At 38.2% G+C, this 23,732-nt stretch overlaps 1 protein-coding gene across 2 annotated transcripts in view; it reads left to right on the forward strand.

Annotated features, from left to right (window-relative positions):
- The window catches only part of nmt2 (N-myristoyltransferase 2), a 42,240-nt gene that overhangs the window by 10,389 nt on the left and 8,119 nt on the right, over positions 1-23,732 (forward strand). The window contains exons 2-9 of one of the 2 annotated variants that reach the window (XM_043690326.1): positions 127-271; positions 11,420-11,548; positions 14,127-14,218; positions 14,316-14,432; positions 17,417-17,587; positions 18,204-18,312; positions 18,769-18,939; positions 22,356-22,523. In XM_043690326.1, the coding sequence (XP_043546261.1) occupies positions 127-271; positions 11,420-11,548; positions 14,127-14,218; positions 14,316-14,432; positions 17,417-17,587; positions 18,204-18,312; positions 18,769-18,939; positions 22,356-22,523 (1,102 nt within the window). The remainder of the gene's footprint in view (positions 1-126; positions 272-11,419; positions 11,549-14,126; positions 14,219-14,315; positions 14,433-17,416; positions 17,588-18,203; positions 18,313-18,768; positions 18,940-22,355; positions 22,524-23,732) is intronic. The other variant, XM_043690325.1, reaches the window with a different exon arrangement.

Raw genomic sequence — 23,732 nt, forward strand, 5'->3', positions numbered from 1 at the left:
GATAACAAGTTACTGTGGTGTTGCCATAGTTCTATAGTGCCATTAATTTAGGAAAATGTCCAAAATGCTGGACTTCTTTTTTAAAAAACATCTGTTTTTTTTAAAACTGATGTTCTTTCTCATTAGAATCCCTCCGTTCCAATGCAAAAGCTTCAGGACATTCAAAGAGCAATGGAATTGCTTACAGCATGCCAAGGCCCTGGCAAGAGTCTGGAGGAGGCCAGTCAACACAGATACCACTTCTGGGACACCCAACCGGTACCCAAACTTAGTACGTTTAACAATATTCTGACTGACCACAGTACATGTACATGTAGAAGTCTTAGTTGTTGTGAGGGGTATTACTTCAGCATAGGAGCCCTTGTAGTAAAGGAAGGATTCCTAAGTGACTCCTGTATTTTGTTGCTGAAGACAAGTTGTTAACAACATGAGGTTCCTTAATACATAGTTCAGAGAAAAATTCAAAATCCATCATGACTATTTGAGGATCTGAATTCAGGTTTTAAAAAGTTGATTTTAAAATTAACTAGCTCCAGTAAAAGTGAAGCAAAGTTTGATTCTTGTAAGAGACCAGTTGGTTTGCTGAAGTATTTTAGAGAAGAAAACTTTCCTCTTTTGGCCTATGTGTAATTTCAATCTCTCATTGATGTGGTTGACTCTTAACTAACTCTAAATTGACATGGCAAGCCACTCCGTTATTTCCATCTTCAACTAGATTTGGGCAGTAAATGCTAGTGTTGGTGAAAATGCTCAGATATTGACAATGATTTTAGAAAAGAATGGCATCAAAATAACAATTATTTGAAAAAAAAGATTGATATTGGTCAAATATTGCTTGTCATTATAATTTTTTTTAAGATGTAGAAACAGGTTTTTATGTAATTTTTTGTATTTTTATATTAAAATGGTTTCATGAGGAGAAAAGCTCCTAGTTTAGGGAAACAAAACAAAATCATTGTACATTAACTGAATAGCAATAGATTCCAAGTCCTATAATAGCAAAAGAAAATTCTCTGATGTCAATTTGATAAACAGCGTTTTATTTTCAACTAATGTTTCAGTTCTGATCACTATATTCTGTCTTTCAATCAAATCTCAAATTTGTTATACGACCATTGATGTTTGCAAGGTAGGAAAGCAACTATGCCAATTTGTTTAGTCTTGATTTGGCGATGCCAGTGTTGGACTGGAGTGTACAAAGTTAAAAATCACACAATACCAGGTTATAGTCCAAAGGTTTAATTGGAAGCACACTAGCTTTCGGAGTGTCGCCCCTTCATCAGGTGGTAGAGTCCTCCACAACCACCTGATGAAGGAGCAGCATTCCGAAAACTAGTGTGCTTCCAATTAAACCTGTTGGACCAAAACCTGGTGTTGTGTGATTTTTAACTTGTTTAGTCTGTGTGCTATCATTTCTCCAGAAATTTTAGTACCAAGAGAGCCCAGTACTATCCCCATATCATATATTTTCCTTTTAAATACTTATTTTCTTTTCTTACAATGGTTACTGCCTCAGTCATGCTCTATGGCAAAGCATCACATGTTCCAATGGCCTGTTTAAGCAACATAACTTTTCCTTAAGCTTTTCTCATTTTCATATTGACAATTCTAAATTGATTGTCTTCATCACAATTTCTCCTTCTCTGTTCAATATATTAAAACAATTCATACATTTAGTCTTCTGTGCATCAGTAGAAATAGCACCAGTATTTCAAGATTCTCCTCATAACTGTAAATGTATTCTTCGTTCCAGGAATCACTCTGTTTAATTTACATTGTAATTTCTGCATATCCCCGTGCACTATTTACAACGATATTAGAAGTCACATGACACTAGCTTAGAGTCCAACAGGTTTATTTGAAATCACAAGCTTTCAGAGAGCTGTTCCTTCATCAGGTAAAGTGAAATTTCACCTGACAAAGGAGCAGCACTTTGATAGCTTGTGAATGCAAATAAAACTGTTGGAATCTAACCTGGTGTCATGTTACTTCGGACCTTACCCACCCTAGTCCAACATCGGCACCTCCATAACATGTACAACAATTGAGGTAAACAAGATAATGAGAGGAATGGATAGAGTCAATAGCCAGAGACTTTTCCCCAGGGCAGGATGGACTGGTACGAGGGGTCATAGTTTTAAGATATTAGGAGAAATGTGTAGAGGGGACGTAAGAGGTAGGTTCTTTACGCAGAGAGGTGTGAATGCATGGAATGCGTTGCCAGCTGTGGTGGTGGAAGCAGAGTCATTAGGGACATTTAAGCGATTGATGGACATGCACATGGATAGAAGTGAGTTGAGGGGTGCATAGGTTAAGTTATTTTATTTTGCATTAGGATTAACCCTCGGCACAACATTGTGGGCTAAAGGGCCTGTTCCGTGCTGTACTTCTCTATGTTCTAATGTCAAATGTGCAAACTGAAATTATTGAAATCTAATGTTGATTCTATAACTATAGCTGTATAAGGAACTCTCTGTTTCTGATGACCTTTAGGGAAGGATGTATGCCATCTTTATCTCCTCGTGCCTGTGTGTGATTCCAGACTTTTAGCAATATATTTGACTCTTGAATGTTCTCTGAAATGGCCCAGCAAGCCACTCAGTTGTATCCAACCACATAGGACGTCTTACTATGCTGGATACACAGCATTGTCCATGGCAACTCCAATCACGTCAATCATGCAAAACCCTCTTTGGTAACATCTGGGAGCTTATGATAACATTGGGGCAGTGTCCCATGGACAAGTTAAGCAACAGCGTAACATAGTTATTTTTACAAAGATAGTTTGTGCAGTGAGTATCCCAAACACTGCCACTATAATCCTCGTATGTCCTACCACCAGGATAAATTTACCAAAGGTGGCAGAATAAAGGCTTATATTTGGGAGGGAGCAGCCCCAGGGTGGCACAGTGATTAGCACTGCTGCCTCACAGCGCCAGAGACCCGGGTTCATTTCCCACCTCAAGCGACTGTCTGTGTGGAGTTTGCACATTCTCCCCATGTCTGTGTGGGTTTCCTCCAGGTGCTCCGGTTTCCTCCCACAGTCCAAAAATGTGCAGATTAGGTGAATTGGCCATGCTAAATTGCCCATAGTGTTAGGTGAAGGGGTAAATGTAGGGGAATGGGTCTGGGTGGGTTGCTCTTCGGAGGGTCGGTGTGCACTTGTTGGCCCGCAGGACCTGTTTCCACGCTGTAGGTAATCTAATCTAATCTACTCTAGATTCCTCCTCATTGTCTCTGGATCCCATGAAGCCTCATGGCATTATGTCACAAATACATTTAAAAAAAAGCTGCTAAATAGAACAGATTTTAAACTGGTTTAGCAACTGATCACCAGACATCCATGGGGTGCTTTGAGCAGTCAATAGTAACAGAATTGAATGAAGCAGTTGAATGCTGCATGACCTGGCAAATCTTCTCTATCATTGCTGTCAAGCCAGAGAACAGTGTGGCTGAATGAAGAATGCTGGAGGACATGCCAGGAGGAACACTGGATCTAAAAATGCTACAGCATGGAGCTACTTACAAACCAAATAACAAAAGCAGCATGTGATAAGTAAGCTTAGTGTTCTCAAAACCAGAAGATCAAATCAAAGCTGCTTGGCTGACAAGTGGCAAATAACATTCTCACCACACAAATGCCAGGCCATCTCCAATAAGAGACAGTCTGACTACTGTCCTTGACAGGTGTGATATTTCGGAAACCTCCACTATCGACATCTTGGGGGTTACCATTGGCCAGAAACTCAACTGGTTTTGTGATATTAAATAGAGTGGCTGCAAGATCAGGTCAGAGGTTAAGAATACTGTGGTGAGTAACTCACCTCCTGACTCTCCCAAGTCTGTCCTCCATCTACAAGGCAAGAGTGTGATGGAACACTTCCCACTTGCCTATATCACATGGACTGCAGCGGTTTAAGAAGGTAGCTCACCACCACATTCTCGAGGACAACTGGGGACAAGTAATAAATACTGGCTAGCCATCAATCCCCACATCCCATGAGTGAATAAAAAATGTCCTGCCAGCCATTAATATGGTGGATGGCGTAAAGATCTTGTCTTTGTTTTTCTATATTTTTAATGTGGACTGAAATAAGAAAAGAACCATTTTACAAACCAAGGATTAATGGTAGATTGCAGCGTATTTTGAAAGCAAATAGTCTGAGACTCATTGCAAACATAATTTAAATTGAAGTGTTGTCTGTTGTTGAGCTGAAGCCAAACGGATGTATAAAAATGAAGCTTTGTGTGGCAACAGAAAGCTGATTCATCTACTGACTAGTCACCAGTAGCAATGATTTCAGGCCTTCTGCCAACAACTGTGTGTTTGGTTTTCCGCTAGTTGAACAGCTTGGGACTATGAATAATATAGAGAGAAGCCATCAGACCTCCACTAATTCCCTCTGTTCGCTGCAGTAAAAGTTATTTTAATTAATAAGTCCTCTTATAATTACATTTTATAAATATGAAATAGTCCCCTATGTTTCCTGCAAACCAGTGAAAGCTTCAAGGAAGGGAAGATTGCGAAGCAGCATTCTGACCAGTGCAAGAATCATTTCAGTGACCTTGTAAACAGAAATCACTGAATTGCCTTCCTATTCCTTCCCTCCATTCATAAGGATATTTTGTGTGGGTGTGTATGTGTAAGGGGGACTTACATATGAACAAACCAACAGGATATTCAACTCTGCCAATTGAGCCTGCTCGACCATTCAATGGCTGATCTGATTTTAACCTCCACTCAACATTCCTGCATACCATCAATATTCTTTTATCTCTTTGAGAATCAAGTATATCTACCACTGCTTTAAAAAAATTAAAGATTTTACATTCACTGCCTTTTGAGGAAGGGAATTCCAAAAATTCAAACATCACAGCTCAGATATGGGAAAATTGTCCTGCAGTCAACATTACAGTGAAGCATTCTAAAAAAGTTACTTATCGTTAGTTCTTGTTGAGTCAAAAAAAACGCATCACACAGTCTCTATTTTTATTGGCTGATATTGGAAAGGGAGGATGTGCAGCCTAATCATAACCTTATCACAGGCAGGAAGCTCAAATCAAATATCAGATGCTTGTTTCATCAGAAGTGAATATTGTTTATTAGTTTAAGCCTGTTATCAAGTTTTTAACATGGTAGACATGTTGGCACTACAGTTAATACATAAAATGCAACGTCATTAACTGATAGCTAAATAAATAATTAAAAACTCACTAAGAACGGCAGTACAGGTTGTATGTCAAAAGCTACAGTATGATGGAGTTGAAGGACACTTGGGACTGGTATTCTTGTGAACAGCATAATTAGAGAAGTAGAGCAGGCTAACTCATGGGGGCAAGAGCCCAAATTTTAGAAGTTGATGTGAATAAGTTGAGGGGAATGGCCACAGAGAAAGGAATCAATGTGGGAAATGACAAACCGACAATGACAGGAAGGGACAGAGAATATAGATCCAAGAGCAAATCAGATAACTAGATGTTACAAAAATAACAGAAGCACAAAACTTAAGGCACTGTATTTGAATTCAAAACAAAACAGATGTATCAGTAGTATAAATTGATATAAATAAGTATGATGTAGCGACTGTTACTGCAGTGTGGCTGCAAGACGAGCTAGAATGCGATCTGAATATTGAAGTGCATGTGATGTTTAGGAAGGGCATGAAGCTAGGAAAGGGTGCAGAATTGGCTTTGTTAAATAAGGATGACATTAGCACAATAGAGAGGGATGAATTAAACTCAGGAAACCAGGATATAGAAGCAATCTGGGTAGAGATGAGGATTGATAAAGGCAACAGGTCACTTGTGGAAGTTGTGCATAGGCCCCTAACAGTACCACATGGTAGGAAAATGTATCAAGGAAGGAATAATGAAAGTTTATCAAAAGCATACAGTGATTATCTTTGGGGATTTTAACCTATATGTAGGAAGGAATCAGATGAGAAAAAATAGTCTATGTGAGGAATTCATTTAATGTTTTCAAGACAATTTCTGAGACCTGGATGTTATAGTACCAACCAGAGAGAAGGGTATGAATAGACCTGGCTTTTGACTAATGAGATAGGATTAATTATGACCTCATAGTGAAAACACCCAAGCATGGTAGTGACCCTAATATGATTGAATTTTCCATGCCATTGAAGGGAGAGAGTGTGTGTCTAAGAGTACCATTATGAATTTTTAAAAGGGCAATAATGAGAGAATGAAAGCAGCACTTAATCACCAGTGAACTGGTAGTTTAGGTTAGAGGATAGGTAAATAGCAATGCAGTGTTTTGAAATGTGCAATTGTCCATTTTGGCAGAAAGAATAAAAAATAAGCATATTATCTTAAATGGACAAAGTTAAAAATCACACAACACCAGGTTTTAGTCCAGCAGGTTTATTTGGAAGCATTAGCTTTCAGAGCGCTGCGCCTTCATCAGGTGGTTGTGGCGGCACTCCAAAAGCTCGTGCTTCCAAATAAACCTGTTGGACTATAACCTGGTGCTGTGTGATTTTTAACTTCGTTCATCCCAGTCCAACACCATCTCCAAGACATACCTTAAATTATAAATGGATGCAGAGAGATCTAGGTCACCTGGTGCATGAATCACAGAAGGTTCATATGCAGGTGCAGCAAATAATCAAGAAAGCTAACTGGATGTTATTTTTTATTGCAAGGGGAATTAATGTAAGAGTAGAGAGGAATGCTATACTGTACTGGTCACCATCCCTATTGAAGGTTGTCAGTGCTTTGGAAGAAGTTCAGAGAAGAGTAACTAAACTAATACCTGAAATAAGCAGATTGCCTTCTGATGAGAGGCTAGACAGGTTGGGCCTGTATCCTTTGATTTAGAAATGTCAGAGATGACTTAATTAAAACAAATAAGATTCTGAGGGGACTTGAATGTAGAAAGTTTGCTTTCTCTTGTTGGTGAATATAGATCTAGTGGTCAGAGTTTCAGAATAGGAGGTTGCCCATTTAAATTAAGATAGTGAGGGTTGTGAATCTATGCAGGTCTATAAGAGAGTTTACTAATTAAAACTAATTTCCTCAGATAGTTATTTGGCAAAAGTTAAATTGTTTACCTTTAGCTACATTTTAATGATGTGGAATAAATAGTAATTTTTGTCAAGTGCAAAAACTTAGCCTTTGCTTTCTATCAACCTGGGTGTCAAAAACATAAATTTAGGCATTCTACGTACTTTTTCTGATTGTTAACTTTCGTGACAATCTCTGAATAATGGGATGAGATTTCAGCAAACAACCCCACTGAGGCATAACAGAAGTCAAATGACTAACAGGAGAAGGAGATTGCACTGGTATCATCCTCAGCAAAAGGGGAACCCAAGCACCATGATGCACTAGACAAGAATGAGGCATTTGCAATGACCTTCAACCAGAATTGACAAATGAATGATTCACCATAACCTTTACCTGAGGTCCCTAGGATGCCTTTAGCCACTCCCTGTGATATTGGGAAGCTGCTGAAGGCATTGGATACTGCAAAGGCTCGTAGCCTTGACAGTGTTTCAGTTTAGCTGCAGCATCAGCATTACTTGGCAATATGGAAATTTGTTCAAGTATGCCATGACACAGATAAGCAGGACAAATCCAGTTACCAATTACCACCCCATCAGTTTATTCCCACTGATCAGGAAGGACTACTTGCTTAGTAATTGCTGCTTTAATTGGTTCATCCAGTGCCTATTTATTCCTGAACTTATTATATTCTTGATCCATGAAGGTTCATTTTCACACGTTTCGTCACCATACTAGGTGACATCTTCAGTGAGCCTCCAGATGAAGCACTGCTGATGATTCCTGCTTTTTATTTATATGTTTGGGTTTCTTTGGGTTGGTAATGTCATTTCCTGTGGTGATGTCATTTCCTGTCCTTTTTCTCAGAAATGGGATTTGTTGATAGAGTTCCGGTTGGAATGTCATGCTTCTAGAAATTCTCGTGTGTGTCTCTGTTCGACTTGTCCCAAGATGGATGTGTTGTCCCAGTCGAAGTGGTGTCCTTCCTTATCTGGATGTAAGAGACAAGAATCCCTAAAAACGTGGCATTCCAACTGGAACTCTATTAACAAACACATTGAGTTGGGCCCCATTTACCACCCCCTGAGAAAAAGAACAGGAAATGATATCACTGTAGGAAATGACATCACCAACCCAAATAAATCCAAACACATAAATAGAAAGCAGGAATCATCAGTGCTTCATCCTGAGGCTCACTGAAGAGGTTACCTAGTATGGTGACGAAACATCTGAAAATGAACCCTCCAGCACAGCGAGCAAACCTTCATACAGAACCTCAACCTGACCTACAGATCTTCTTAAAACTCACTAGTCTTGATCCAAACATAGGCAAACAGTTGAACTCAAGAGGGAGGTAAAAGTGACTGCAGTTGAGTATGGCACCAAGGACCCTTGCAAAACTGGAGTCAGTGAGAATTGGAGAGAAATGTCTCCACTCATTGTGGAGTTATACCAAGTACAAAGAAGATGGTCATGGTTATTGGAGATCACTCGTCTCAATCCCAGGGCATCACTGCGTGAGTTCCTAGGCTCAGTTATTTTCAGCTTCATCAAAGAACTTCCCACCGTCACAAGGTCAGGAGGTAGAATGGTCACTAATGTTAGCAGTGTTCAGCACCATTCACAACAGCTCAGATACCGAAGCATTGTGTTCATGTGCTGCAAAAACCTGAATTAAATTCAGGCTTGTGCTCAGAAGTGGCAAATAAGATTCATGTAAAGCAAGTACCAGAAATGACCATCTCCAAAAGGAGAGAATCTAACTATCCTCAATTGACATTCAAAGGCATTTCCATCGGTAAATCCCTCACCATCAAAATCTTGGATGTTAGAACTGATCAGAAACTGAACTGGACCAGACATCTAAACACTGTGCTGTCAAGAGCAAGTTGGAAGGTAGGAATTCTTCAACAAATAAGTCACTTTCTATCTTCCCTATGCCTGTCCAATATCTTAGAGACTCAAAACAGGAGTTCACAGAATGTTATCCACTTGCTTGGATGGGTGCAGCTCCCACAGCATTCAAAATAAAGGACATCACCCAGGACAAAGCAGCCCACTTGACTGACACCTTATCCACCACTTTCAATATCTACTGCCTTCACCACAGATACCACAGTAGCAGCATTGTACAGTATCTGCAAGGTGCACTGCACCAACTAATCAAACACCTTTGGCAGTGCCTTCTAAATCAGAAACCTTGGCCACATCGATTGACAAAGGCAACAGATGCATGGAGGCAGCACTGCCCTCAGGTACCTCTCCAAGCCACACTTACTAACTGACTTGGAACTGTCTCACTCTTTGTTCACTGTCACTGGGTCAAAATCGTGGAACTCCCTCCCTGACAGCATTGTGAATATACCTTGCCACCATAAACCCTGCCATGAACTGTAGCAGTTTAAGAAGGTAGCTCACCAGCAACATGTACATTTCGTTAATATTTTTTAAAAGTAGGTAAAACAGCAAAAATAAAACTTGTCACTATTCTAACTCACTTAGAATTGAATGTAGTGTAGTGCTACTGTTAATGCAGCTCAATACTTGGTCTCCTTTATTAACTAGAATTTTGTATGTTTTGGCTTTCGGGGAATGGTTTATCAGCATTTTTACATTGTTTATTCGATCCTTACATTTTAAAGTATGACAATATCAAAGTTATTTTATTATGATTTAATATTAATGCGTGAAGCTCAGTAAAGTAAGATATATTTGTCTAAATACTTGGTGAATTTATGTGTCAGTTTCTATGTTCAGTTCCCCACAGCTTCATGAGCTATGTAGAATTGGAAATATAAATAGCTACTTATAATTCTACAAGATTTATAAATAGTAGACAAATAGTAGTAAACTTCCTTTGATAAGGTCCTAATTGGAAGAATGGATCAAAAGGTAGGATGGTCCATGTGATTCAAGGCAACAATTTGGACGTAAACATAGAAGGTATGATTAGTAGGTGTGCAGATGACACACAAATTTATGGTGGTGTTGATAGTGAGCAACATAGTCTCAGGCTACAGTGTGATATTGATCAGCTAATAAATTGGGCAGAGGAAATTCAATTGTGATAAGTGGGAGATCATCACCTTGGGATGTCTAATAAGTGAATGATATACACAATGAATAGAACGTACCAAGAGAGAAACAAAGGACATTGGTGTGCAAGTACATAGAACCCTGAAGGTGCCAGCCCAGGTAGGCAGAGTGGTGAAGAAGGCATATGGGATGCTTACCTTCATGAGCTGCAGCATAGAATATGGGAGCAAGGAAGTCTTGGTACAACTTTATAAAACATTGGTCATGCAACAGATGGAATATTGTGCACATCTGGTCACTACACTATCATAAGGACGTGATTGCACTGGAGAAGTTGCAAAGACAATTCACCAGGATGTTCTCTGGGATGGAAAGCCTCAGTTGTGATGGGAGACTAGATAGGTTGAATTTGGTTTCCTTGGAGAAGTGGAGGATGAGGACGGATCTGATTTGTCTGTGCCATCACAATTTTGTGTATCTCAGAGTAGATTGTGAGAATCTCTTACCCATAGCAAATGTGCCTAAGACCAGAGGGCATAAGCTTAAGGTGAGGATCAAGTGGTTTAGGGGAGATCTGAGGGAAAGAAAAAACCTTCATTCAGAGAGTGTAAATAAATGGAACATGCTACCTGAGAAGGTGGAGGTAGGTGCTCTCGGAACATTTTGAGAAGCATCTGGGTGAGCACTTAAAATACCAGGGCTTAGTGGGCTATGGACCAAGAGCAAGTAAATGGAATTGTAGTTTTGTGTTTATTGGTCAGCATAGATATGGTGGGCTATGTCTATGACTGTGTAGCTCTGTGAGATTCTAAAATTTAAATTACTTAATTTCATGAAATTGTGTGTGTACGAGGAAAACAGTGGGCAGAATTGACTTCTCATACTTCTGGACTTCAACAAAATTGTGTCTGCACATTGACTGCTTAGGTTAATGAAATAACTCCCTTGGTTGCAGCATTGTAGACTGGCACAGTTACTAATGTGATTTACTTGTTTGATTTAGAGTGCCAGTTTTAGTACGGAGCAAGATGGAAGGTGGTAGAAGGAGGAAATGGCACTTGAGTGTCTCAGTTTTTCAATTGGAAATAAAAAAGCATAAACAGTTTGGGAAATTTTGCAGAACCCACCAGTTTGAATTGTTTATATTTAAAGGAGAATAAGTTTCAAAGCTAATTGATTGGGATATTCGTACCAAATAACATCTCAATTTAATTTTATGACTTTACAACTAGTCATAAAAATTATTGTTGACCTAGTCTGTCTCCTCTATCTAAACATGATTGAATTATGTTAGCATCTACATTGCATTACTGGTACTTTATGCCTGCAGTGAATTTATAAAAGAGAGTTCTCTGTTTTGGTCCCTGCAGATGAGGTTGTGACAACTCATGGTTCTATTGAACCAGATAAAGAGAATATTCGTCAAGAGCCATATTCATTGCCTCATGGCTTCATGTGGGATACTCTGGATATGGGCAGTTCTGAAGAGGTTTGTAATTCAAATATTTTACATTTGTACAAAATAATTGATAGTTTGTTCTATTTTTCTTATAAATAGAACTTTTTAACAAAAGTTCAGTTTCCATATTATTTGTACATTATCCTCCCCTTTCCTTGTTCCCAGCTGAGAAAACAGGGCAATGTGGGAAATTTACTTGATCTCTTCCATTAGCTGGGAGGGGAGTGGGGCTTGGAATTGTAGTGAGCTAGTCTTGGAGGAAGTGTTGAACACAATCTGAATCCACTCCAGTTTGTTGAGAGGAAAGTCCTTTCTTTCTGCCTGGAAAAACCTTGTTCAGATATTTCTTAAACAACCTGTACAAAGATGTAATGACATACCTCAAGAGCTGGTGGTACTTGAATCCAGGCTTCCTGGCTCAGATGTAGGGGGACTACCACTGCACCACAAGAACCCCAAGTTTCCTGCTCAAATGATTTTGAGAAATTCAACTTACATGCCAGAAAATGAGAGCCCTCCACTAAATCGAAGCTGTCTTGGGGGTAATTGATATAGGAAATTAAAATCAAACCCTTATTAAATTGGTGGATGTGATGTATATGCACTTCAATAATTCATTCAACAAGGTTCCCCAGGGGAGACTGGTTGGCAAGGTTAGACCTCATTGAATTTCAAGGAGAACTAGTCATTTGGATACAGAACTGGCTCAAAGGTAAAAGACAGAGGGTGGCGGTGGAGGGTTGTTTTTCCAGAATGGAGGGCTGTGACCATTGGAGTGCCACAAGGATCGGTGCTAGGTCCACTACTTTTCATCATTTATATAAATGATTTGGATGTGAGCATAAGAGGTATAGTTAGCAAGTTTGCTGATGACACCATAATTGGAGGTGTAGTGGACAGTGAAGAAGGTCGTCTCAGATTACAACAGGATCTTGATCAGATGGGCCAATGGGCTGAGAACTGGCAGATGGAGTTTAATTTAGATAAATGTGAGGTGCTGAATTTTAGGAAAGCAATCTTAGCAGCACTGATACAGTTAATGGTAACAACCTCGGGAGTGTTGCTGAACAAAAAGACCTTGGAGTGCAGGTTCATAGCTTCTTGAAAGTGGAGTCGCAGGTAGAAAGGATAGCGAAGAAGGTATTTTATATGCTTTCCTTTATTGGTCAGAGTATTGAGTACAGGAGTTGGGAGGTCATGTTGCGGCTGTACAGGACTTTGGTTAGGCCACTGTTGAAATATTGCATGCTGTTTTGGTCTCCTTCCTATTGGAAAGATGTTGTGAAACTTGAAAGGGTTCAGAAAAGATTTACAAGGATGTTGCCAGGGTTGGAGAATTTGAGCTATAGGGAGAGGCTGAACAGGCTGGGGCTGTTTTCCCTGGAGTATTGGAGGCTGAGGGGTGACCTTATAGTTTAAACCTCATGGTTTATTAAATCATGAGGGCATGGATAGGATAAACAGACAAAGTCTTTTCCAGGGGGTGGGGAGTCCAGAACTAGAGTGCATAGATTTAGGGTGAGAGGGGAAAGATAATAAAAGAGACCTCAGGGGCAACTGTTTCATGCAGAGGGTGGAACGTGTATGGAATGAGCTGCCAGAGGAAGTGGTGAAGGCTAGTACAATTGCAATATTTAAAAGGCATCTGGATGGGTATATGAATAGGAAGGATTTGGAGGGATATGGGTCAGATCCTGACAGGTGGCACTAGATTGGGTTGGGATATCTGGCATGGAAGAGTTGAACCAAAGGGTATGTTTCCGTGCTGTACATCTCTATAACACTATATAGGTGAAGTTGGATCAAAATTTGCAGCATACGTTTAGAATTGTATATAGTAATACCTAAGAGTAGTTTGTAACATTATTTCAAGAAACATCATAGCCTATATATTGTGGCCGTCCTGAATCAGATTGGAACTGTCCAATTTTGTCCTTTATCTGCTTCAACTAAAGAAGTTGATTTGATCATTAAACTCATTACTGTTTGTGGAATTTATTATAAACCAATTGCACTGCTGCATTTCCCTATATTACAACAGTAACTCCCTTCAAAATACTTTACTGGGTTCCAACAAAATTTAAGATGTGGTGGTTCTGGTGTTTGACTGCAATGGTACTGCTAACAAAATTAAGTGATAGTGATAATGACTAGGGACTTGCTGTCGTAAGCGTGGTGGAAGCAGAGGCAATCAATGATTTCAGAAAGGAAATTCGATGGCTACTTTAAGGAAATAAACTTGCAGGTATACAGGTTAGCGTAGAGCAATGGATCGATGCTGGATTGCCAATTTTAAAAAGTCAGTCTGAGATATCAGTCATCTGCTATTAAAAGCCGATTAGGTGCCCATTTCTCTCATTTGTACAGTAACTACAATTGACTTGTTATAAAGTCACACCAAGTCTACATTTTGATTTTTATTCTAGGAAATATTATTCCATTTCACGTTTTAAATAAAATCTAAACTTGACGTACAGTTTCTGACGAGTGTTAGAGTTATTGGGTGTTAAAATGTTTCACAGAGTTTTGAAATTGAACACTTGGTTACTGACATGAAGCATAAATTTTTTTTTGGAACTGAGCTTTACTGGAATGTTCTTGCTTTCAGCTGAAAGAATTATATACATTGCTCAATGAAAATTATGTGGAGGATGATGACAATATGTTTAGATTTGATTACTCTCCTCAGTTTTTGCAGTGGTGAGTACACAATTCTAGTTACTGATGCCTTTTGGAAATTTTATTTTAATTTGATATTAATTGGGATTGTTAATCTAAAAGTTGCATGTTCTTTCAGGGCACTTCGTCCTCCAGGCTGGTTACCACAGTGGCACTGTGGAGTTCGTGTATCTTCAAATAGAAAATTAGTAGGATTCATTAGTGCAATTCCTGCCAATATTCGTATTTATGAAACGTAGGTTCTCCTATTTTATTTGTTTCAAATGTCTTTAAATTGTTTCACTGATTATTATGTCTGTTTTCACATGTGTGAGCTCTGATAGTGGTGCTCACGTCAATCTGCTACAATTATGTTGCTGGCAAGCTCTCTTTGGCATTGGAGATTTGACTTTAGTTGCAAAAAGGATGGATTACAAAAGTAAGGAAGTCTTGCTACACTGTACAGGGCATTGGTGGGATCACATCTGGTGTACTGTGTACAGCTTTCATCGCCTTTCTTAAGCACTGATGTATACTTGCTTTGGAAGCAGTTCAGACAAGATTCATTGGGCTGATCCATGGGATAAAGGGATAATCTTATGCAGAGAGGTTGGGCCTAAATTCATTTGCATTTTATACAATTAGAGATGATCTTATTTGAAATATAAGATTCTGAGGGGCATAAGAGAGAATCGTTGCCCTGGTTAGGGAATCTAAAACTAGGGGCACAATTTAAAGATGCTGATTCTCAAAGGTGGAGGGATTTCATCTTTCAGAGTGTTACCATTCTTGAGAATTCTCTTCCTTTGAGAGCAGTGGAGCTGAGGCCATGGAATATGTTCAGGTCTGAGTTCAGTAGATTTTCAATTGATGAGAGCTATTGAGTAAAGGCAAGAAAGTGGTGGTAAGGCTGCAATCTTATTGAGTGTGGAGCAGGTTTGATGATATGATTGGCCTGTTCATGTTCCTATTTCTTGTAATCTTAGTATTATGATTTTAATTACTGTATTCCTAATGCTTCAGTGCAGCTTTGTACCAAATTCAGGCCACAGTCAGTTTGTGACAGCATTCACCCAGCTGACAAAAGTCCTTCATTAATAAATGAACTGCATTTTCTTGCAATATTGTTTCTAAACGCAATTAAATACCAATACCACTTGAACATACCTGGACTTGGGGTCGCATATAAAATAATCACCTTGCCAAACTTCATTTCAATCTTCATGTAATAGGCTGGGTTTTTTTAAAATGTGTATGAATAATAATTTTAAAATTGCTTGTTAATGTTGAACAGCTTTGTTACATTAGGTCACATTTTGCAGTTTGGCTAACATGGCAACTGTAACCATATTGTTGCTACTAGCAACAACGTTATTATCTTACAATTGCCAGTATGCAACACATGAATGCATTTTAAATAAGTTATAAGTCATGTAAGTCATTTTAATTCAATGGAAAGAATAATTGTTTTTTGATTACAATGCTAATCTGTACAATACCTATGAATTAGTTTTCATTGGCAGTACAGTTGTCTAGTTGGTATTTATGATGAGATGTGCAGTGATTTCCATTTTCCTGGAAAGAAAGCATGAAGTGAATATTTTAATTCCGTGCATTAATCCTATTTTTACTAGTCGACACCTGCAAATCATTTTGAAGTGAGGTATCCCTATTATGACAGTACAATAAAACTGTTCCCATCTAATCCCTCTGTTGCTATATCCATCATCTTTCATATCATCCCTATCTTCCCAATTTCATGCTTCCCTTGCATCTGCCCTTCCCATGCTACCTCCCCTCCCACCTAGTCCCATGTCAAACCTCCACCCTTTCATGCTACCCAGCACCTCCAGTGCTGTCTATTTTACCCATCCTTCCCAGTTCAACCAGCAAGGGTACAGTGAAAACAGTGTAACAATAAGTCATCTGCTACTGAGGAATGTTTTAGAAATGATAGATCAGGACAAAATTAACAGTCAAATGGACAAATTCAGTTTAATTAAGGAAAGCCAGCATAGACTTATTAAGATCAAATCATATTAAACTAATTAATTTTTAATAAAGTAATAGAGAATGGATGGGGTAATATGGTTGTCTGGAATACATGGATGTCATAAAGATATTTAGTAAAGTACCACATGACTGACTTGTGAGAAAATTTTGAATTTTGTGGTGTAAGAGGAACAAAAGCAACATCAACATGAAATTGGCTGAGTGGCAAGAAAAAATTTAATGCAGAGAATTGTGGAGTGATTGGAGTGACTGCACTTTGATTGGAAGAGCATGAAGAGGCAATGTATAACAAAGGGTAAAGTTCTCAGGGTGCAAGAGCAGAGGGTCTTCAGGATATGCAGGTTCACATTGTTGAAGGTGACATGGCAGGTTGAGTGGTTCACAAACTGTCCAGGATAATGGGGATTATAAATGGGGCATAGGAGAGAAAGCAAAAAAGTTAAGATAAACCTGTATAAAGCATTGACTCAGTTTCGGCTGGAGTACTAAGTCAAGTTTTAAGCACTACACTTTATTAATGACATTAAGACATTCAAGAATGTGCAAAGAAGATTCATAAGAGTGGTTCAAGAGAAGAGAAACTTTAGTTGCATGGATAGATTAGGATTAACTGGGGTTATTCTCATTGGAAAAGAGAAGCTTAATGGGATATTTGATAGAAGTGTTTGGAATCATGCAGTGTGGAGAGAATAGGTAGAAAGAAACTGTTTCCATTGGCTGGAGAATTGAGAACATAGGACACTAATCTAGGGAGATTGGTTAAAAAAAAAGCAATGATGTCGTGAAGAAAATTTTTGTACCTCAATGTGTAGTTGAAGGTCTGTGTTGCAGTGTCTAAATGTAGTAAAAATAGATTTAATCATGTCTTTCAAAAGAGAACTGGGTAATTGTCTGAAGAGAAAACATTTACTGTCATATGGGGAAAAGGCAGGAGAATGGGGTGAACTCAGTTGGTCTTTCAGTAAACTAGCACAGGTATGATGGACTGAATAGCCTCCTATGCTGCTGTATCCATTTTATTATATATAATGGTGCCACACTGAGTATTTCCCCTGAGGAATATAGTCGGGCACGGTGAAATAAAAATGTATATTATATGCTGAAACTTTTATTCAAATATTTATCATAACAGTGATGAAGGCACTAAGAATATTTACGGGTCTGTTTCCTATTACTTTATTTTTATGTTAGATGCATAATTTAGTGTTTTCTAATTATTTCTGTCAGCGAGAAGAAGATGGTTGAAATTAATTTTCTTTGTGTGCACAAGAAGCTGCGGTCAAAACGTGTTGCTCCAGTTTTAATCCGTGAAATTACACGAAGAGTGAATTTGGAAGGGATCTTTCAAGCAGTGTACACAGCAGGAGTGGTTCTTCCAAAACCTGTAGCGACATGCAGGTAGTATGCTATTGTTGTTGAAAAAATTACACTTCATAAATTGACAATAAGTGATACATCAGCATATTTATTAGAGCTAATATAATGATTGTTGTTAAACTTTTTTGTCTGTATACAAGTCATTGATTTTATTTTCAGTATTTTAGTAATAAGTGATGGATTTAACGTCAAAGCAATTAGAAGTGAATTACTTTCTAAAGTTCAGCAGTCGCTATGTAGACAAATTCATCCATTCTTTACCAGTAGTCCCACAAACAGACAAGATGTGAATAAACTAATTTGTTTTTAAGTACAGATGTTAATTGGTGTGGGAGAGAGGGATATGGTGAGGCTGGATCAGATGCTGTTTGGAGGGTCAGTGTGGACTTGATGGGTGGAATGGCCTGCATCCATGTTAAAGGAATTCTTTGATGATTCTATGATTTACTGCTCTCACCACTCAGCAGTTGTGATCAGGTTTTAAACTTAATTTTCTTAATTAGAAAAACTGATCCTATAATTCTTTCAGGCTGTATTTAGTTTGCCGTTAATGTTCTTGGAAGTTTGTGATCCATTGCATTGATGCTAAGCTACCAATGAATATTATTTATGTTTAATACTGCTGTTATATTCAAAGGTATTGGCATCGATCTCTAAACCCTAGAAAGCTGGTAGAAGTGAAGTTCTCTCATCTCAGCAGAAACATGACTTTACAGAGAACTATGAAGCTGTACAGGTTACCAGATGTAAGCACCACAAACCACATCCTTCCTAAAATAGATACTGTGGAAATAGTGAGGCCCTTTTCTAATTTACTACTTAATGCCCCTTTCCTAAGGTATTTATTTCAGTGAGAGAAAAATTAGGCCAATTAGGTCTGCAATACTTGGTAATTTGTCCATTTTAAATTGTATTTTATACTACAGTATTTGTTTTGTCAAACTATTGGGTAGAATAATTCCTTGTCACTGAAATAATTACCTTATAAAGCATATGCAGTGGCGTAGTTGTTGGAAAGTTAGTTTTGAAACTAAATATTAACATTATGCTAGTTGTCATTGATGGCTATGCTCGTATTGCTACAGCTTTGGGTTTAAATAAGTTTCATGGTATGAAGGGAAGCCATGCAGCATTTTGGGTAGAAGTAGCAATACCAAATTCTGTTTATCACAATGACAATTCTATTATCTCTTTTCTGCTAGACTCCCAAAACAACTGGTTTGAGGCCAATGGAGCAAAAGGACATGAAAAAAGTACAAGAGCTGCTCTTCAATTACCTGAAGCAATTTGAGCTTGCTCCAGTGATGAATGAGGAAGAAGTAGTCCACTGGTTGTTGCCCCGTGAAAACATTATTGATACTTACGTGGTAGAGGTAATGCAATTGTATTGTTTGTCTGCATGTGTAGTGACTTTCTGTTTTGAAAACAAAATAGGATAAACTTTTCATTTACTCCTCCATTCCTTGACAGTCAGCTAAACCAACCAAGAAAAATAGTCATGTCGATCAAAAGCCTTATATGAAATTTAATCCAAGGATCAATCATTTTCTTTAAGGGGTAAGGAAAGATAAACAGGAACAAAACAGAAATTGGACCTGAAGCATTAACTCTGCTTTCTCTCAAAGCTATTGCCAAACCGACTGAGTATTTGCAAATTTCTGTTTTTGTTTCAGATTTCCAGCATTGACATTTTTGTTTTGTTTTTCAGGGTTTCTTTTAAGAAAAACTTTCTAAAAGTGAATCAGAATTTTTTTGTTGAATTGGGTACTTTGTTTTAAAAACTTGTATATTATATACTTATAATAAAGAATATGTTGTAAGGTAGTCTTATTGTGCATCACAGGTATAGAGTATTATAGATTCATAAAAGAATTTATTCAGAGTTTGATTTGTTTCAAAAATTTAGGCACTGCTTGAACTCATGCTGAGGATACTGGCAGAAAAGGAAGCTATGTTGCTGAACACCATTTGACAAAGGAATACACTCATGGCAACATACTTTAAAAGCATTTGATACAAAATGTAGAATATTCTTGTTCGAGAATTTGCTGTTTTTCACCATCCTACTAGTTTTACACAGTGATGGGAGGAATGCACTCATAATTAAGCCCTGCCTGTTGAACAGGATTGTGGTGATAGTGTCTGGAAGTTATGATTCTGAGAATATGACTGTTGTTTGACTAGTCTTTGGAACAGCTGTCCTAATTTTTGTGTTTTCATTCAGATGTTGGTAAAAAGGATTTGGCAGATTCAGTGGGGCTGTGATTTGCATTATTATTTCCTGTCGATTCCAGGGTCTGTCTGAGTCCATTTCTTTCTTTAGAGTTTGTAACAGTTGATACAACTGAGTGACTTGCTACACCATTTCAGAGAGCAATTGAGAGTCAATCATATTGCTTCATCTTGAACACTACAGTAGTGTGACTAAGAAACGAACTCAAGATATTTGGGTAATCTTTGTCAGCTAGTGACAAATTATCAGGAGGTGGGCAAGATAACTGAGCTAGTTGCCTGGTGCAGTTGGGGACCTGATTGATCCCTCACTTCTGTGGATGAAATGCACTACTGAAATGAAAAATGCCTCCTGTTTGCAATATGACAATTAGAGGCCAAAAGAGAAAATGCTGGAAAATCTCAGCAGGTCTGGCAGCATCTGTAAGGAGAGAAAAGAGCTGACGTTTCGAGTCTAACTGACCCTTTGTAGCTTTGACAAAGGGTCAGTTAGACTCGAAACGTCAGCTCTTTTCTCTCCTTACAGATGCTGCTAGACCTGCTGAAATTTTCCAGCATTTTCTCTTTTGGTTTCAGATTCCAGTATCTGCAGTAATTTGCTTTTATGACAATTAGGAGGTTGGCAGTCAGAACCTGCTGCATAATTTAACCCTTAGAACCTATTCTTTTGAATGTACATTGCACACTTTCAACAAGATCAATTCATCTTTCCTGTCAAAAGGAATCTGACAAAGGTTCTACACAACTGCAAAATGACTTATTCCTTTTTATATTCCACACTCATTGAGATAATTCCATTAGCCCTGAGTACCTTTGTACCTGTTTGCTGACCTTTCATGATTTGTGTATTTGCTCTCCCAAATTACCTTGCAAACAGTTGAACTCTGTTTGCTCACTGACTTAACCTGTCTAGTCCTAGTGTCTGTTGGCATGGTGATGGTGTCCCTACATCCTGGTTCAAATACCCTATTGTTGTATCGAAAAGGATGGATTAAAATAACTATCTGTCTAGTCCCGTGTAACTTTCTGCCCCATCTTTCCTACTTAGTGTCGCTCTTAACTTGATATTTGCAAACTTCAACAAGTAAACACTCCATTATTTTATTCAGTTCATGAATTAATAATATAAAGAATAGATTATTGGAAAACACTCCTCGTCTATTGCTATCAATTACAATTCAGATGCTGTATCTCCACTTTTCCCAACCGATTCTGGTGATAGAATAGAGAATTTTAAGGGAAAATTAAAAAGTTTATTTTTAAAAGTGAAGTTAGCTTAAAAAAACAACACAGCATGTGTAGCTGATTACAGCCTGAGAATGTAGAATCCAGTATCATGAAAATTTTGGAAATTAATGTTTAAATGTTAATACTATTTTCCATATTTCAAATCCCTGCATGCTGTCCAGCAAGTAACTGACCAGCTGTGTTGTCTATTAACATTACCTTTCAAGCACCACGAAGGCGTTTAAGTTTCCTTCCCTCCCTCTGCTAATAACTAATTGGGAATTGAGAATCAGAGTGATTCATTGTCCGGGAAACATGAGAAAAAGGTGGTGTTTCTTTAAATATCTTAGTTTCTTAACATATTTCTTCATCAAATTGCCTGTCTATGTGGCAGCATGATATGTTCATGCCCGGTTCCCATGCTGCTTTACATTTCTGAGCTAATGGTACTCCCATAGAAGTGAAGCTGGCTTAATCTTTAATCAACCTGTTATCTACCCTTCTACAAATTGCTTCACACTATTGTTCAATTAAGTTTTAGATATGAATATTTTCAGTCTTTTAAAAAGTAAACGTAGAATAGGTCTTTTAGAAATGTAGGTAATAGATCTTAACAATGTTGGTAAGGCTGGGTATTTGATCTTTTGTCTGCATTTATGTGCTTCTCTTTTTTATACATGTTAACTCTTGTTCATGATTGTTAAGATTAGTGAAAGGTTACCTGTGGGTGACATCAGGAAATCGTTCATGCAAAGTGTTCATTGTATGGAAGCAACTACTAAATAAAATAGCAGAGATGAAAATCCTGGAGGCATTAGGTACTGTACTACGAAGAGGTAGTATGGTTTTTGGATGCCTGAATTTGAAAGGGTTGGATTAATTAGTTTTACAGCTATCTGTTTGCGATTGACAGTATCCAGTCAAATAAGGCAGGTGCAGGAGGTCATTGGGACTAAATTCAAATGAGTTGTTCTGACATCGTATACTCAGTGGTGAGGCTAATTCTGGAATATGGGGTGTCCCTACCTTAATAAAGATTGAGATGCTTTAGAAGAGGTTCTAAGAAATGTTCACAATGATTTCATGCCTTATGCACACTAATTTGTAAAGAGACACTGAACTTATTAAATTGAGTTTCACTGGAAAAAGGACTGAGCTAAGACTTGTATATGCCTTCCAAATAATAGAGTATAGTTGAAGTGAAATTAAACAAGTTTTGAATTAGAATACACCATAGTTTGTATGTTAGAGTCTAAATTTGGTTCAAACTACTTTGATTTTTAACATTTTGACAATTGGCCTTCTTAAACAACTATTTATTTTCTTTCAGGGTGCTAATGGCGAGCTGACAGACTTTGTGAGCTTCTACACTTTACCTTCCACAGTTATGCATCATCCCGTCCACAAGAATCTTAAGGCTGCCTATTCCTTTTATAACGTTCACACCGAAACCCCATTAATTGATCTTATGAATGATGCACTAATAATTGCAAAATCGGTAAACTTTTTTTGTTATTGCATCTCTTGAAGTGTACACATAATAGCTACAGCATAATAAAATCACTCATGATTAACTGAGTTACAAAGATGTTTTGAACGCAATCATTAGGTTTAGCATGAATTGTTTGTGTGGGTTGTTTTCAAGAATGTTCTAGTAAATTGAAGTGATGTAATCAATAGTGTTTGTTTCTGGAATAAATAACGAGGTGAAATATATGTTTGAATTAGCTGTAATTAAACATGGTCTCTATTTGACAGCTGCATTTTGATGTATACCCTGCTGACTCATACATGGCTAAAACTTCTAACTGTAGTTTTTGGGAAACATTTTTTAATGTAGCTTAATACATGAAGGAGCAGAGTTAAAATTTGACCTTTAAGTATTTGAAGACTAATGGGGGAAGTAGAATGTGGAATGCAAGTGCATCTTAAAGTTGAAACACATTGACTTTCTTTGGGTTTCCATTTTAGACATCCTCAAGATAACACAAATTCTGACTGCTATGGTTTGAAGATACCTATACATTCATACTTAATTGCTATAAACATCTGCTCACTCAATACATTAGTGTTACGGAAGTTGGTGTCTATGATTAGAGAAGAAGCGGCACGGTGGCACATTGGTTAGCACTGCTGCCTCACGGTGCCAGAGACCCGGGTTCAATTCCCTCCTCGGGCGACAGACTGTGTGGAGTTTGTACATTCTCCCCGTGTCTGCATGGGTTTCCTCCGGGTGCTCCGGTTTCCTCCCACAGTCCAAAGATGTGCAGGTTAGGTGAATTGGCCATCCTAAATTGCCCGTAGTGTTAGGTCAAGGAGTAAATGTAGGGGAGGGGGTCTGGGTGGGTTGCGCTTCGGCGAGTCGGTGTGGACTTGTTGGGCCGAAGGGCCTGTTTCCACACTGTAAGTAATCTAATCTAATTCAGAGTATTCAGAGTAGTTTCTAAAAAAGAGGTGCACTGTGTTTCAATAGTCAGGTGACAGTCATAAAATTTAGAAACCCCTGAATCTGCTCACCAATTCAGACGAGCTTGAGGCTGATGAAGAATGATGTGCATTTTAACAGAAGTATTGCACTTATGTGAGATGATGCATGATTAAGCTGTTATCCTATCCTATCCTTTAATTAGTAGCTTGCTGGCAACCACTGTCTAGATAAATACACAAAAGAATAGCTGTTTAAGTGAGCTTTGAGCGTGTAGCAAAT

The sequence above is a fragment of the Chiloscyllium plagiosum genome, chromosome 5, assembly GCF_004010195.1.
Source record: "Chiloscyllium plagiosum isolate BGI_BamShark_2017 chromosome 5, ASM401019v2, whole genome shotgun sequence".
Classification (NCBI taxonomy): Eukaryota; Metazoa; Chordata; class Chondrichthyes; order Orectolobiformes; family Hemiscylliidae; genus Chiloscyllium; species Chiloscyllium plagiosum.